Source organism: Megalobrama amblycephala, linkage group LG22, assembly GCF_018812025.1.
Source record: "Megalobrama amblycephala isolate DHTTF-2021 linkage group LG22, ASM1881202v1, whole genome shotgun sequence".
Lineage (NCBI taxonomy): Eukaryota > Metazoa > Chordata > Actinopteri > Cypriniformes > Xenocyprididae > Megalobrama > Megalobrama amblycephala.
In genome coordinates, this window is record NC_063065.1 from 10,248,525 (window position 1) to 10,265,191 (window position 16,667).

The 16,667-nt window shown below is 34.9% G+C and overlaps 1 protein-coding gene across 1 annotated transcript in view; it reads right to left on the reverse strand.

Annotated features, from left to right (window-relative positions):
• map3k22 (mitogen-activated protein kinase kinase kinase 22) overlaps positions 1 to 16,667 on the reverse strand; it is an 81,729-nt gene that overhangs the window by 52,527 nt on the left and 12,535 nt on the right. Inside the window, exons 2-3 of the mRNA XM_048174035.1 lie at positions 7,746 to 7,829; positions 6,533 to 6,577 (exon numbers count right to left, since the gene is read on the reverse strand). Coding sequence (XP_048029992.1) covers positions 6,533 to 6,577; positions 7,746 to 7,764 — 64 coding nt within the window. The 5' untranslated portion in view covers positions 7,765 to 7,829. The remainder of the gene's footprint in view (positions 1 to 6,532; positions 6,578 to 7,745; positions 7,830 to 16,667) is intronic.

Sequence of the window (16,667 nt, forward strand, 5' to 3'; positions counted from 1 at the left end):
GGGGGAATTCACTAATCACTTGTGCCAATTTTGCATGCGATATTTCAGCGCAAAACCAAAGACTATAGAATAACACAAGACGTGTCACTCGTATTGTTTTGAATGGGAGAAAGTGTAACGCGCAATATGGCGGAATAAGTCCCGCCTTCTAAATCCAAGAGCCAATCGCCGACTGGTTAAGTCATCGCGTCACTTCAGCGGCCGTTAGAATCACTGGTTTCTATAGAAACAGTCAGACATTTAGGTCTGCGCATGCGCATTAGCTTGATCCAGCCTGAAAAAATACAGGTTTTTTTGTCATGATTCGAGCGTTTAGAAACTAAATTTATGAGTCGGTTGTTGTTAGATTTCATTGGTGATTTCAAATATGAAATTTAATCGTAAGGTTGGCGAACAGTTTTGGAGAATCTGATGTTTCCCCCATTCAAAGAGATAGGAGCTGCATGATGCCCAGGATGCCCGAGAGGCGTTTCAAAGATGGCCGCCGAGTGAAATGACTTGTCTTAAAAGGACTTTGGCAAAACACACCTTATCCACTAATCACCCACAATCCATTTAAACAGGTGCTAAATACAATTACATTTTTATTAAATTAGGGCAGCAAATAACCAAAATTTGAATTGATTATTCAAATAAATAGCCAAATTTGAATTTCCTAGAGTTAAAAAATTATTCTACACTCTAAGAAATGCTGGGTTATAAACAAAAAACAGCGAAACCCAACAGGCCACAGGCCAAGGGGTTGTTTTAACCCAGAAGTTAGATTAAATATTTGCCCAACCTGCTGGGTAGTTTTATTTAACTCAACTATTATTTAAAAATTACTGTATTGCTTGCTTAAAATGAATCCAAAATAGTTGGAAATTAACATTTATTTATATGTTTAATAAATTAATATTTATTAATACATTTAATAAATAATTAAACAATAAACATTTATTAAATTGCTTATTAATAAATGTTCACTTTTTGATTATTATTATTGCCTCTAGTAATTATGTGTCTGATTTTTAATTTTGGGTTCATTTTAAGTCAGACATTTTTTAAACAATAGTTGGGTTAAGTAAAACTGCAAACATTTAACCCAACAGCTGGGTTAAAACAACCCAATCGCTGGGTTTGTCCATTTTTAACCCAGCATATTTTAGAGTGTACATCCTGACCAATGTTTCCTTCAAATAATGTGCAAACTGAAGGCTATAAAAAAATTAAAAGATAAAATACAAATGTAAATACAAATATAAATGAATTTACTGAAATAAATAAAACAATATAGATGCAAATTAAATGCAAAAAAAAAAATATTTCCTAAAAAAACAGACATATGCCTCTTTTCCACTGTTGGGCCAAACCATTCTCTTTGCATAATCGTTCCCTTGCCGATCCGGCACAGCCCGTACGGATATGGTTTTATTTTCCACAGTGGGGCTAATAATGGAGCTTTTTAGAATGTAATACAAAAATGTGTCATTGCCTTGGTAAACACATGAGTTTACAGACGATATAAGACATAAATAGTGAACATGTCAGATATTTTTTTAAATTTTATTATTAATTTGCTTAGTCAGCTACAGAGAAACTTGTAGCCAGGCAACAGACAAGTGACCAGTCCTGAGTTGTCATACACGCATTCTACCATGGTTAGCCAACCATGCCAGGAATTCCAGGCCGAGAACAGATTGTACCCATGCCATGCCGAGCCAGGCTTAAGTGGAAATACAGCTGGAACCGTTCTTAGAACCATTCGGCCCAATTGTGGAAAAGCTTCTAATGTGTGCAAATAAATGGCATATTCAGGAAGCGTAATTCATTCTTAGTGAATATGCCCCATAATTATCTTACAGTTCAACCTAAAGAGCCTCTGTTGCAGCTCTACTGACCCCTGTTAGTCATGACAGAGTGCCACTTTCAACTTCCTTCCTGCAGAGCACCTGCAAAAGTGGCTTGAGTCAATATCTGTCATACATTTCACGCTCAGGTTAGAAACAACAAGTCAAGCGTAAATGTCAAACCCTGAGCTGTGTGTTACAGGAGACCATGCTCACTTCATTCAGTACACAGAAGTGTGATAAGCTAGTTGACTGCCTTTGCTCAACCACACCTGTGTGTACGAAAGAAAAAGATAAAATAGAAAAGATAAACACAGAGTGTTGTTGAGCTACGGTAACGGCCGCAGTTATGGTTTATTAATCACTGAGCTTGTATTTTATTTTATAATTTAATAATACAACAAATATAACAAGAATGCAGAACACCTCAACTGCTACAAGCTTCAGATCTAGTGAGTCTGCCATCTGCCCTGTGCAGGAGGAATGAGAACCTTTCACAGTGGTGACACTGTTTCATGCAACACTTTGCAAAATACAGAATAGAATAGAATTGCATAGAATTAAACTGAATAAAATCAAATGTAACAAAAAAAAAATCATTGGAAGCAAGCAAATGAATAGAATAGAATAGAATAGAATAGAATAGAATAGAATAGAATAGAATAGAATAGAATAGAATTTTTACACTTGAAATGATCAACTCAGGTTCATTCTTAACCCTGGATAACAATCCTTGGTGATCTTGATTTTTGTTTCAGACTGTTTTATCCTGGGTTATTTCTTAAACCTAGGTAGTTAGTTAGGTTTTGAAATTTAATACTGTACTAGTAATGCACGCAATGACTAATTTCATTACCAATTAAATGAAATTTTGCAACCAACTAGTCAAAATTAGTCAGATACATGCGATGTGATTGCCTTTGTTCACTTACTCATTACAGACATATTTATTCAAATCAGAATCAACAGGCAGTGCAGGATCAATAAGTTCAAACCTAATAGCCTATAATAAAACGATTTCCTCAAATAAAAGTTAATCCACATAAGTCAGCACATTAAGGTATTGTCCCTTATAACTAGTATAACAAGCAAGCTTAATTGTCCACATATACACTTTTCAAAATAATATATTAATTTTAAAATGTAACATTAACATGGCGGTAATTTAAATGTAGCCTTTGTAAAAATATAAAGCAAAACAAAACAAAAAAAGAACATGTAAAAGACTAGTATTTTCATGGCGTTTCATTTAATCGACTAATTGGCTACTTTCACACATCTCTTTTGTAAACCCTGGGCTATGATTTTAATTTGCATATTTATGAGATCAACACTGATCTGACGAATTCAGCTCCTAAATGTTTTAATAACTGCTTATCCATTTCTGGAAGTGCTGCAAACAAAGTCTTAACTAAATTAATCTAAAAGATCATAAGAGGACAGAAAAGAAACTGAACTGAACTGAAACTTCATTAAACAGCATATAAAAACAGAACAGAATCTATTTGAATGGAATGCACTGGTGTAAAGTGAGTAAATGTAATGAGTTACTGTACTTAAATATCTTTTTGACAACTTTGTAGTTTTACTGAGTATCAAAGATATTAACAACTTTTATTCTCTACTGGACTACATTTTTGAATAAGTATATGTACTCTTTACTCCAACACAGTTGTAATGAGTAATGTAATTACTAGTTACATTTTGCATGGCACCTAACTTTTTCTGCAGCAGTTTAAAGAAGCGATATCAGCATCTACAAGGCATTAAAGGTACTATATCGTGTGTTTTGCCCTTATTCAAACTTGTCAACGAATGCAAGTGCATTAGCAGGTACAGTAGTTGCTGAATCGCAGGTGTTTCATATGTGAGATGAGGTTGTCCAGTGCAAGTAAGGTATCTGTACTTTTACTCAGGTTTCAGGTTTCAGGTACTCCTTAAATCTAATAGAATGTAACAATAGAACAGAATTTTTACTAGAATCTTAAATAGAATTGCCTTCCAGTGCTTCCCACAGGTTTGAAATATACTTGTGGTGGTAGCCGGGCGAAAAATCCTCCCATTACCCACGGCACAAAAATGGTCTACTACATGTGACAAACAAATAATGTGTGATTTTTAACAGTATTTTTATTTATTGAAATTAATTTTAATTACATAGCATATTACATTTAATTACATACTGTTATTATGCATTGTAAATTATGAAAAATTACAGCATTTAAATGGTTCACCTTTTCTTATGTTCTCCTTGCTATGTCATAAAGTGTCTCTCTCAGTGAATGGGACACAGATTTTACTAGTAAAATTTATAAAATTAATAATATATGTGTCAAATAATGTTCTTAGTCTTTTCTTCCTGTGGGGAGACTACAATAATTTACTATGAATTAAATGGAAATCAAATTTAAATACAATTTATTGTGTAACCAAAATACCAATAATGCCCCCCCAAAAAAGAAAAAAACTTAGCGTGTGACTTTTAATTATAAACAAGCCCGAAATACACCGGGACTCTTATTTTGAAATGTCTGTACTAGTGCAGGCTGATCCTTCAGATTCTTACAATTGTCTAAAACATTTTATACAAAGGCCATAAATTAGACATTGTAATAATTCATCAACTTGAGTTCATTAGCAATCGCTTGGCATAAATCTGCGCTTTTCATTGATTGAGAATCACTTTGAAGCAGTCTGAGGCACTGTTGCGCGAGCTTGTACAACGCGCAACAGCGCTGCCTAGTGACTTTGCAAAATGCAACGCCCGTGGAATGTCAGCGGGAGTAAACAGTTCTGACGCACACGTAACGAGCAGGTATGAAACGACTAGTTTATCGATCGCGGATGGTTTCATTATCTTGCGCGGATATAAAAGTATAAGAGGATAAAAATAATAAAAGCAAAAATGTGTCTCCAAATATACTTGGGCGGCCGTTATTATACGTGGGCGGCCCGCCCAAGTAAAGTCTATGTGTGGGAAGCACTGCCTTCAAAAGAATGTAACTGAATAGAATGTAATTGAATCAAACTGAATCTTTACTAAACCGGACAGAATCTTATCCAATCAAATTGTCTTGAATAGAATGTAACTGACTGTAATGTAAATTAATGGAACAAAATCTCTACTAAATTGATTAGAATATAACAGAAGCACATGCTTGTTCTGATGTGTTTGGGATTTGAGCTTTTATAACATCCGTACACAGTGTAAAGCAAAGCTCCAGTGGGAATGATGCTATTGTAAGAGGATCACCATCCCTCGATCACCTCATACTGATGTGAAGATAAGATGATTTACTGTGATAACACTGTGGCGGTCTGGTGGAAATTCTTGCGACTGGTTGAGTGACAATGTTTCCATTATCTTCCTTTGACGGCATTTGACTTGACATGAAGACAAATGATCATGTCAAGAAGATGAAAAGGAGCAAAACTATAAAAAAAAATGCAAAAAGTTTTTAATGCAAGCCAGAGAAAAGTGATGTAAGGCCAGCTGTGAGAAAAAAAACCCATCTATCTAAACATACAGCATTTGATACAACACAGAGGTTTAAGAGTAATCCAAAGCCACCCTCCCACAAACACTGATGTATACACACATATTTTGTATACAAAAACCACAGATGATAAAACCAGCCATTTATAGACATTCGTACCTCACCCTCCCGGCTCCCACTTGAAGGTCTCTCTACCAAAACTTCCAACGAACACCAACATTACACCCCCAACAGTAAATATAAACTTTCATCTAAACTCGCAATCATTTGTTTTGTTTTTTTATTAATACTGACAGGCTTTATTGTAATTGTGACATTGTAAATGTAAAAGCTCCACATGTGGAAAAGGTTTCTCAGGGCTGTTGCATGATTGTGTGTTTGTACTGATGTGCTGCTGGCAGGATGAGCTGGAAGAAGCCACTGATGTGATTAGAGCTGAAATGAATGAAGACATAGAGGGGATTTCCCAAGCGCTACAAAATACATCACCACTAAAGTATTCAGCAAGATTAGAGCAACACGCGGTCCTCCATCTCTACTATGCAAATGCAGTATATCCCATGTGTTTTGTACAAATGCAATGAAACAAAAACTCAGAAGTTGGTGAAGAACATGTCTGGGTCATATTTCAACCCAAAATACACAGGAAAGAAAAAATATATATATTTGCATAAAGAAAATGAAGCTTAGATTTTTAGCGTCATTTGTCTTTTATTGTGATATTATTTTCATGACTATTAAGGAAAAAAAACTGCACATTCTAGCCATATATCATTATTTTTCTGCATTATGGTAATGATAATGAGAGTGTCTTTCACATTACGGTAATGACAATTGAAAGTGAAATGTGCTTGAAATTGTCATGAAAAACATCACAATCCAAAACATTCTATTCATTGTGCAAATATAATTTCTTAATTTTTCACTTATCATATTGAAGTAAAATATGATCTCACATCGTACCATTGTGCCCTACAGAATAGTTAATGTTCAACGAGAGAATAATGCAGATGATGTAACAGTTTCAGAGGTGTGTTTATGTTTGCTTTTTCCTCTGCTGACTGTGCCACTATCTCATTATTGTGGCCTTTGTAAAAAAAAAAAAGACACTGCACACTTCCTACTGACATTGACGCCTGTTTGGAAGTCTCGGTTTCCAGTAGTACTTCTTAGTGAATCTAAAATGAGTCTAAAAAAATTACAAACCTTGTGAGTTCTTGTGCTGTCCAGGTCCATTTTGAAGACCGCCATCTGTCGAAATCGGCAAAGTCAAGTGTTACAAAATGACAGGAGTACATTCAAATTTGACAAACAGTTTGTATGAAAGATTTATTTTTGGCAATTTTTGCCTTTATTGTGATAGGATAGTATAGAGTGGATAGGAAGCAAGGTGGGAAAGAGAGAAGGGGACAGATCAGGAAAGGTCCGCGAGCCGGGACTCGAACTCAGGTCGCCCGAAACACAACGCGCTAAATGTCGGTGCTGCCCACAAGGCTATCGGTGCCGACGTATGAAAGTTATAATCAAAGATGTGTTTATGGGTTGTTCAAGTTCTTCTCAAATGTGATGTCACAATAATTTTCCAATGACAAGCATGCAATCAGTTGTCTTAAACTGTATTATTCCAAGCGTGGCATTGAAAACAAACCCACACTCACTGATAACTTCATGTCTGAATGTAATCCTCAATATTAATTGACACCACAGCCGATGTTTGTCATACACCAACTATAATAATGCAACATTTCCTCAGGATTTAGTTGTGCTTCTCTTTGCTCTCGCAATGCGGTGTGCATTAAAAGTGCTCTAGCATGTTGCAGAGTCAATTATGTGAAACTAAGCAACATAATCACCTTTGATGATGTCATTTTCATTACTCAGGTCAGTATGAACCTGTCAATTTCTACCATGGCTATGATTATGCAGTGCAGTTTAATGTACACATTTATATATCAGACAAAATAATAAAATCACAATTTTTAAAGTTTTAAATCATATTACATAGCTTCCTTCACCATTATATTACAATTAAATAAACACACGGGGGAATCTGTAATAATTGCACTATGATGGTTAGAGCAGATGCTGCCATTTGTACCTTTCTTGGTGCAATGCACTAGCTTTTAAAAAGAAAAAGAGGCAATTTATGTAGAAATATTCTTTTGATGTTTATATATTAATGTTTAACGCTTGTGAGAACTGCTGAGGCATTTTAACAAAACAGGGCTTTAAAAACAAATGATCCCAAGATGGGTCAAGTTACGAATACGTTTAAACATGGTTCTGTAGCTGCATCTCTTTTTTTTTTTTTTTTGCTGTACTCAGAGGAACTGTTTACAGGAAGTGTGTATGCTATGAGGGGGAAGAAGACCAGGAGAGAGAGAGAGAGAGAGAGAGAGAGAGAGAGAGGACAGCTTACCCATGTTTACTGTCATCATCAGGAAGTGACCCTAGTGAACTCGAGCTGAACGCTCGACTCCTTTCATCAGGGAAAATCTCCACTCTGCAAACACAACATAAACAGAGTGAATTAGAGACATAATTAACATGAAATACCAACAAACAGACACAAATAGTAATAATAAAAAGCCAAAAACCCCTTACACGTGCCAATACTTAAACATCACAGAGGATTTACGCAACATTCTTGTTTCTTGTTTCAGTGTCTCCACCCAGTTGCAAAATTTATAGAAAATGACTGTCAAACAGGTCAATAACAGAGATATATGCTATACATTAAATTAGTAAAAAATTAAGAATAAAATTCACACTGTACATACAAAGACTTGAATACACATCTTCTATTATTATCTCTGTATTAAAATAATTTTGATTTTTTTTTTTTTAAGTCAAAATGTCCTGAAATTAATATAAAAATAAAAAACAATTATAAATTATTATAATATTATAAAGAAAAAAGTTTTGAAATTTTTGAAAAGAAAATATAGTTTAGTGTAATTAATTTCTATTATTTACTAAAATATATTTTATATATATACATGAGTTAAAGCGGAACTCAGTAAGATTTGCGAAGCTCCCCCTACAGGTTCCTTCAGTGAATCACGGCGTCGTAAATACTCCAAGCGCAGCTCTGGACTACAACGACTACAACGCTCACCAGCGCAGTAGTTTTGCAAATACAGTACAAGAAATCTCGATGGAGGTGGGTAATTTTCAAAATTGTCTTATAAAGTCATAATATATACATTGTTTTTGAATTACCGTAAAGCATTTTGTCACTCTCGCGTGAACGTGAACATGAGGCGAGATTGTGTCGGGTCGGCGCAGCTCAACTTGCAAGTGCTGTTTTTTGGCGTAGACGTGCCAGAGGGGGTTAGTGCTCGCCTCAAACACACCACTACACGTCAATTAACCATCGTAAGGACTTAGAAACTATTTATGAAGATAAAAAAAGTTACTTAGTTCTGCTTTAAGAGTGTCAAATTGAAAAGGTCACAGAGAGGACCTCTACAAATATTACAAATTATAAATGTATAAATCAATACTTTTTAATATTTAGAAAAAAAACTGCATTTAAAATTTATTTTGAAACTAATGATTAAGATTTGTACACTCATATATATTAGAAATGTAGGCCCTATGGAAATACTTTGGTTATAAACTAGATCTTTGAAAGTGGAGAGCTTATATGTCTTTAAATCAAATATATCCGTACTATTCATCTGTCTCAATTTAAAAAAAAATGTAGCCTGGGATGACTTCATAGCACAATTAACCTTTTTTTTTGAAAACAGAAAATTTGATTCCTCGTGTTATGGCCACTTTATTAAGACATTTGTCACATTATGTCACAATGCAGTTCTCTTCACAACGGCCAACTGTAAATAAATGATTATGGACCATACAGTGTGTCTGAATGCCAACAGCAAATACAGCCATCATCTCCCAGTCGCTGTCATTCATGTCACTCTTCAGATGAGAGAGACACTTGGCTTTGAAGACAGACAGTGCCCTGTTGCCCTTGAGACATTGTTAAGCCACATCGAGCAGGATAAAAGTGGAGGGAGCGCTAAAGGTAGCGACCACAGAGCTCTTCAAAGAAGAGTCGGAGCACTTTTAATGCCAGGCAGTGAATCTGTCACCAGCAGCCACAGGCTGATCTGAGAGCAGTTTTTCATAGTCTGACACATGAAAGGCAAGACAATGAGATCTATTTTTTTCTTCATTTATAATTGTCAGCTTCACGCAACAATATCGACGAGTCGCCTAGAGATGCCTCAGAAAGAAGAGCAATTACAGTCTTCAGCAAAGCGCGAAAGAGGCCTGAACTTAACGGGGTCAAATTACAAGAGTGCCAGCGAAAAGGTTACGAACATTTGCACAGAAAATAGCTATACAAATTGAAGCAATCTTTGTCAGCCTGTAAAAAAAAAAAAAAAATGAGCCAAATATAGCGATGGTGCTGCAGAGACAGTTTCTCTCTTGATGGCTCTTGTAGTGATTATGTTAAATTACCTAGCTGGAAACGATGAGTCTTGAGTAAACAGCACTTTCTGTAGCTGATGGGATGTGATTTTAAAAGCAAGTGAAGTTATAAGTGGTTGACATGACAAGCTTTTATCTATGACGCCTTATAATGTATTGATAAATAACACTGGAAAGGACAGTTTGAACTGATTCATAATTCAAACTGTCATTTTCAATTAACTGATTTAAAACTCACTGATCTAATGATTCACGACTCATTACTCAAAAAATCTTTAATGAATTGCCATTTTTCAAACATTTAAATGTTTTAGTAAAAAACACATGTAGTTAAATATTTCTATTTATACCATGGTCTGTCTTCCTTGATTCTGATTGGCTGGAAAGTGTGCAGTAAAACCGTTTAATGCACAGGTAGCCTAGTTCCAAGTCAATTTAATCACCATTCTACAGTATATTAACGCGCTGTTTTCACTGAAGCACACGGATGCACACGTCACTCAGAGATCGCATTGCACACACACAGAAACATTCAGGCCCACAACTTTTATTAATAAAATACCTTTGCTACTGAATGGCTACATTTTATGTCTCAGCAACGAGGGGGTAACATCAATGGTTTTGAAGTAATTAAACTTATTGTTAAACAGCACTGTTGTTAATAGAGAGAGATGCTGAACTAGGGCTGGGCGATTAATCAAAAAGTAATAGAAATCGAAATTCAGAACCTCTAACCGACGTAAATTTTCCCATGTTGTTTATTTCGGTTTTTAATCCTGTTAATACTTTCCCCTTAAAGGGTTAGTTCAACCAAAAATGAAAATTCTGTTATTAATTACTCACCCTCATTTCGTTCCAAAAAAAACAAAATAACAACTTTATTCAACAATATCTAGTGATGGGCGATTTCAAAACACTGCTTCATTAAGCTTTGAAGCTTTATGAATCTTCACAATGAATAGAGAGATGGTATGACAAATTCATGCATGCAATCGCCCTCATTAATGCATTCAAATAAATGTAACTTACTGTGCTAATTTATCTGTATCTGATTTACAATGAGCAGAAATCTGTAAGAAATGTTATGAACCACAGCTGAAATAACTGCTGAAAGTGAGAGGACTCTTTAATTAGGAAAAAATATATCCAACCTTTAATAGTAATAGTAATAAAAAAAGCATATTTACAGTACAAACCTTGTCAGTGAACTATGAGGGCACAAAAAAAAAAAAAAAACACACACAAAAGCAAAGAATAAAATAAAAATAATTGTTCTTTAATTGTAATCAAGGTAAAATGTTCAATTGTGTCATATCACGCTACGCTGATCAGACACTAAGGTAATTCACACACATCTTACATCTCTCTCTCTCTCGATAATGAATTCAAATAAATGTTATAATTCATTCACTGAAATAAATGTAATCTTAAGTACTACTTTATCTCTGTGTCGGATTTAAATCAGACAGAATGCTAGATCTAATGAGCCGTGACTGATGAAAATAACATCATTTTTACTAGGGATGTAACGATGCATCCGGAACCAGTTGAAAATCGATTAAAACATGTGACGATTCAAGTTGAGATGCTAAAGGAATCGCGATATGGCGGCGGGGTTTATATGAATGTATAGCTGAGGGAAACTGACTGTGTTCAGAAAAGTTAGATGTTATTTTCTTTTATCTTACTTCCATACAATGCATTTTATAGTAGCGCACAGTGCTGCTTTGTTTACAGCGGTAACCATGTAAGCACTGTATTGCCGCCATTCCATAAGCGGCACCTGCTGTCAGACAGTGAATTTCCGTTCTCATGCAGCCCCTCTGCTGTTATGAAGATTTATGTAGCATAATTTTACAAAGCTAAAGTCTGAACATTCTGTTTTTGCTACAAATGTTAAAAATTATACAATCTAATTTAAATAAAAAAACTGCTCATGCTGCATGTATATAGCATCTTTGTTGGGATTGTGATTAAAATGCAAGGACAATAGCAAAAAATGGCAGATGGAGCAATAATAACTGACATGATTCATGATAACATGATATTTTTAGTGATATTTGTAAATTGTCTTTCTAAATGTTTCGTTAGCATGTTGCTAATGTACTGTTAAATGTGGTTAAAGTTACCATCGTTTCTTACTGTATTCACGGAGACAAGAGCCGTCGCTATTTTTCATTTTTAAACACTTGCAGTCTGTATAATTCATAAACACAACTTCATTCTTTATAAATCTCTCCAACAGTGTAGCATTAGCCGTTAGCCACGGAGCATAGCCTCAAACTCATTCAGAATCAATGTAAACATCAAAATAAACACTGTACTTACACGATTAGACATGCTGCATGACGAACACTTAGTAAAGATTCATTTTGAGGGTTATATTAGCTGTTTGAACTTTTTTTATGTTGTTTAAGGCAAGCGCGAGCTCTTGGGGCGTGGAGCACGAGATTTAAAGGGCCACACACCCTGAATCGGCTAATTTCTAATTATGCCTCAAAATAGGCAGTTTAAAAAAATGAATTTAAAAAAATCTATGGGGTATTTTGAGCTGAAACTTCACAGACACATTCAGGGAACACCTTAGACTTATATTACATCTTTTAAAAAAAAAGTTCTAGGGCACCTTTAAAATTTCTATTTAGTTTTGTTATAAAGATATTTCAATTTCGTAAAGAAATATGCAGCATTTTGTCTGAGAAATAATAAAAAGACAGTTTCTCATTTAAATCTCATTTTGTTAAAAAAAAAAAAAAAACGTGAGAAAATCGAATCGTGAAACCAGTATCGTGAATCATCGCTAATTTTTACCCTTCTGGTCAAATATTGCGCTGCAAACATCAATAACAGCTTTAAGTTGTAAATGCTGGCAAATGACTATTGTATAAATTGAATAATCCACAGCTAGCTCCGCGTGGGGTGGTTCTTTGCCTCCAAGTCGTGCATTAAAATCGTTTAATGCACAGCTAGTCATGGACTATATCTTATTTTTTACAATGTATTGTTATAATGATGCATATAAAGACAATATTATAATTCTGCATTGTGTTAATTTAGCCCAGTGCAAAAAAGTGAGAAAAACATGACACTTGTTGCAGAGACATTCCTACTTTTCTAAGTGAACAGACTTATGTTTTCCGCCTGGCTAAGGATAAAACATGCAAAAAAAAAAAATGCTCAGAACAGGTTATGATGGCAAGTTCTGATTAAGATAGCATCACTCACATTTACTTCAGCTGTCATTCTGTAAAAACATCTTGTTTTCTAAGATTTTGTTTCTTAAGCAACTGTCCATATCGGACTGTCAAATATGCTTATTTCAGTGATGGAAAACTGACACTGAAGATGCTGTCTTGTATCCAATACCAGCAAAAAAGACTGCAAATGGTTGAAGTTGCAAACATTAAATAGCAGTGAATCTAGGGTGAGCTTAGTGTCCTATATGTTTGTTAAATTACAGAATGTCTCTGATAAAAGATTCTTTTTATAGTGCAAAACTGAAAAGAGGTAATCTCTTCACAGGCATTCCTTTACAATGATACACACAGTTACCAGTTACTACTGGAGTTTGGCTCAGTGGGAATCTAAACTCAGACACACCTCCTCTCCCTGGCATATCTTTAAGCATCCTTTTCTGTCTCTAAGCCTCATTCATTGCTCTTTATATTTCCCTCTTTGTTTCTAAGGCTTGCATGGTCCCTGAGTTTCTGAAGAAACAGTCAGCGCAGAAAAATGTCTGGGCTCCTGACAGAAACACAAAAGGGTTTGCTGTAAGTTTCCAGAGCTCAAGCCAAGGCGTATGCTCAGTGCACACTAGCAGGGCAGAGCAGCGCACAAAACACACAAGTCACAAAATCCCAAAGATCTCAGAGCACATTTGAGAAAGGTTATTTGATGGAAGAACTCTATTTATAAAAAAAAAAATAAATAAATAAAAAAAAAACAATTGAAAAAAGTAACAATTTGCCAATGAAATGATTACAAACTCTTGGTTTAATCCTGTACAAAAAATTCATACAACATTTTAAATGATAAACTAAAGAAAAAAGACCTGCCAGTATTATATTAGAGATGCACAGAAATAAAAATTTTGGCCCATAAAACAATAATGGGCTGATATTCCAAAAATATGTAAAAAATTATCATATTTCAATCAAATATTTTATAATATAAATATATAATATAAAAAAACTGCTCATAAACAAGTCATAAACAAACTAGGGATGCTCATAATTAACTGGTTAACCATTAACCGACAGTAAGAATTTTGACTGATTAACACCATCAGTTAAATGGTTTAAAAAGTAATTTAAGTCCTTTTAAAGAAATTTTAAAAAAGTTTGCTGCATGGTTAAAAAAATTCACTACACATAAAATTGCATTTTTGAAAGAAAAAACAAAACAAAACAAAAAACAGATGAGCTGTGTCGCGTTTTATTACATTAAGAAAAAATGTAAAATACTGGTAAAAGAATATTTATTATTTTAATTCCCCTCATTCCATGACAAATCCTTTCAATTTAACAGTATTCAGAACAAGAACAAAAATTTTAAAAAATATAAGTAGCTAAACTGACTTTTTTTAAAAAAAAAAAAAAATTGTTGGGTCAAATTAAAGTGTTCGTGCTGCCTTAAAATTTTAAGTTTAGTCAACTCAAATATCTAATAGTTGTCACTTAGTACAACTTCAAGCTTACTAAACTTAAATTTAAAAACTTAAATAATTTTTAAGGCAGCACTATATATATATATATATATATATATATATATATATATATATATATATATATATATATATATATATATATATATATACACACATTTTTTTTTTTTTTTAACAGTGTTTAAGAACTAGTGCTTGACAAACAAATGCAGAAAAATCTTTATTAAGATAATTAAGTTACATGCTGATGCTGTGCCAGCATCAACTGTGTGTTCTTTTCAAGGTAGGATCATTGCATTGTGTGCATCTCTTTAGATTTTTTGAGGGATATGTACCATCACATCTCCAACTTGGCATCTCAAAATCCATTTAAAAAGGAACACACGCATACACACTGACCTTGCGGCTGCTATAAACACATTTAAGCACCGAGGGACTGACGTGCTGCCAAAAAGCAGGTGGCCCTCCAACATGGCGGAGAGCATCTCACTAAACCCCTCTGCCCTAGCTGCGTCTGGCACCAACTGCCAACTCTCCAGCCCATCTGCTCGGTCACTCCACACAGCACGAGAGCGGCCCACTTACCCGTGCACCCACCGCACAACCTGCCATTCATGCCACACACGCTTGACGCCAACTCTCTAGATCGGTCTGACGTTCTGTCAAACTGCCGTTTGCTGAAGCCTGTGCAACTTGGCTTGACTTGACAACTATCTCAGGTTTTTTTTTTTTTAAAGCCACAGCATGTGGGAATCAAATAAAAAAGCAAATGGGAAACTAACCATGTAGTTAAATTAGTTCAGTTTAGTGACTATCATTATGTAAAAGATTCCGGTCATCTGACATTCACCGCTATCTTCAAGGGTGGACATTTGGCAGGAATGAAGTCAGCTTTCATGGTACATTCCCTTCAACATATTACATCATCCCTCCAAACAAAGTCAAGTCAAGGTGAGCTGGATTGTAGGGTATTTCCCGCTTTTCCATGAATTCTGAGGACGGCTCACCAGCTGCAGCTCTTAATGACTTGTGGAAAGCTTTTCCCTATCACAGTGTTGAGCAGAAAAAACTCATTGATTGTAATTGAACACATAAGCAGCACTAAAGTGAAACTGCATCTGTTTGTAAAAGGGTTAGGGAATGGCACAGTCTATCACAGCGAAACTCAATACTAGCTATTTTGTGGTCCATGTGACGTTGTCAGTGACAATAATTTAGGGCTGCAACAACTAATCGATAAAATCAATAATAATCGATAATGAAAATCGTTGACAACGAATGTCATTATCGATTAGTTGTGTCTGCCCACCATGCACAGAAAACTTCAGCCAGTCGCATCAAATTACAGCACTGAACAATACATTTCTGTGGACAAAATGCATCTAAAATAGTGGAGGAAACAGACTGAGCTGCTATCGGAAAGAAAATTGGTCTTTTTATCTGATTAATCAATTAATCAATCAATAAAGTAAAATATCTAGCTTCCACCAGACCACCTTCCAAATTCAATGTACCAAGAAAGTGTAATGCGTCTCACAGTTCAAAAAGCTTAAGCTACGTCCTACACCTTCCCTTTACAACTTACAGAAATAGCTTAACTGACGCGATGCCAGTTACACTTTCTTCCTAATACGTAAGGCGGTCTGGCAGAAGCTAGATATTTTACTTTTTAAATATGGATATTTTTCATACACAAACGCATCGCTTCGCTTCAGAAGGCCTTTATTACCCCCCGGAGCCGTGTGGAATACGTTTTGCTTTGGATGGATGCACTTTGTTGAGCTTTATACCCGTTGGACCCGTTCACTGTCATTATAAAGCTTGGATGCGTCAGGATATTTATTATTATACAGTGCTTCCCACAGGTTTGAAATATACTTGGGGTGGTAGCCGGGTGAAAAATCATCCTATTACCCACGGTACAATAATGGTGTGATTTTTAACAGTATTTTTAGTTATTGAAATTCATTTTAATTACATAGCATACTATTACATTTAATTATATACTAATATTATGCATTATTATGCATTGTAAATTATGCAAAATTATAGCATTTTAAGGTGCCGAAGAACATGTTTTCAAAAGATGTAATATAAGTCTAAGGTGCCCCCTGAATGTGTCTGTGAAGTTTCAGCTCAAAACCCCATAGTTTTTTTTTTTATTAATTTTTTTAACTGCCTATCATTATAAATGCGCCGATTCAGGGTACGCGGCCCCTTTAAATCTCGTGC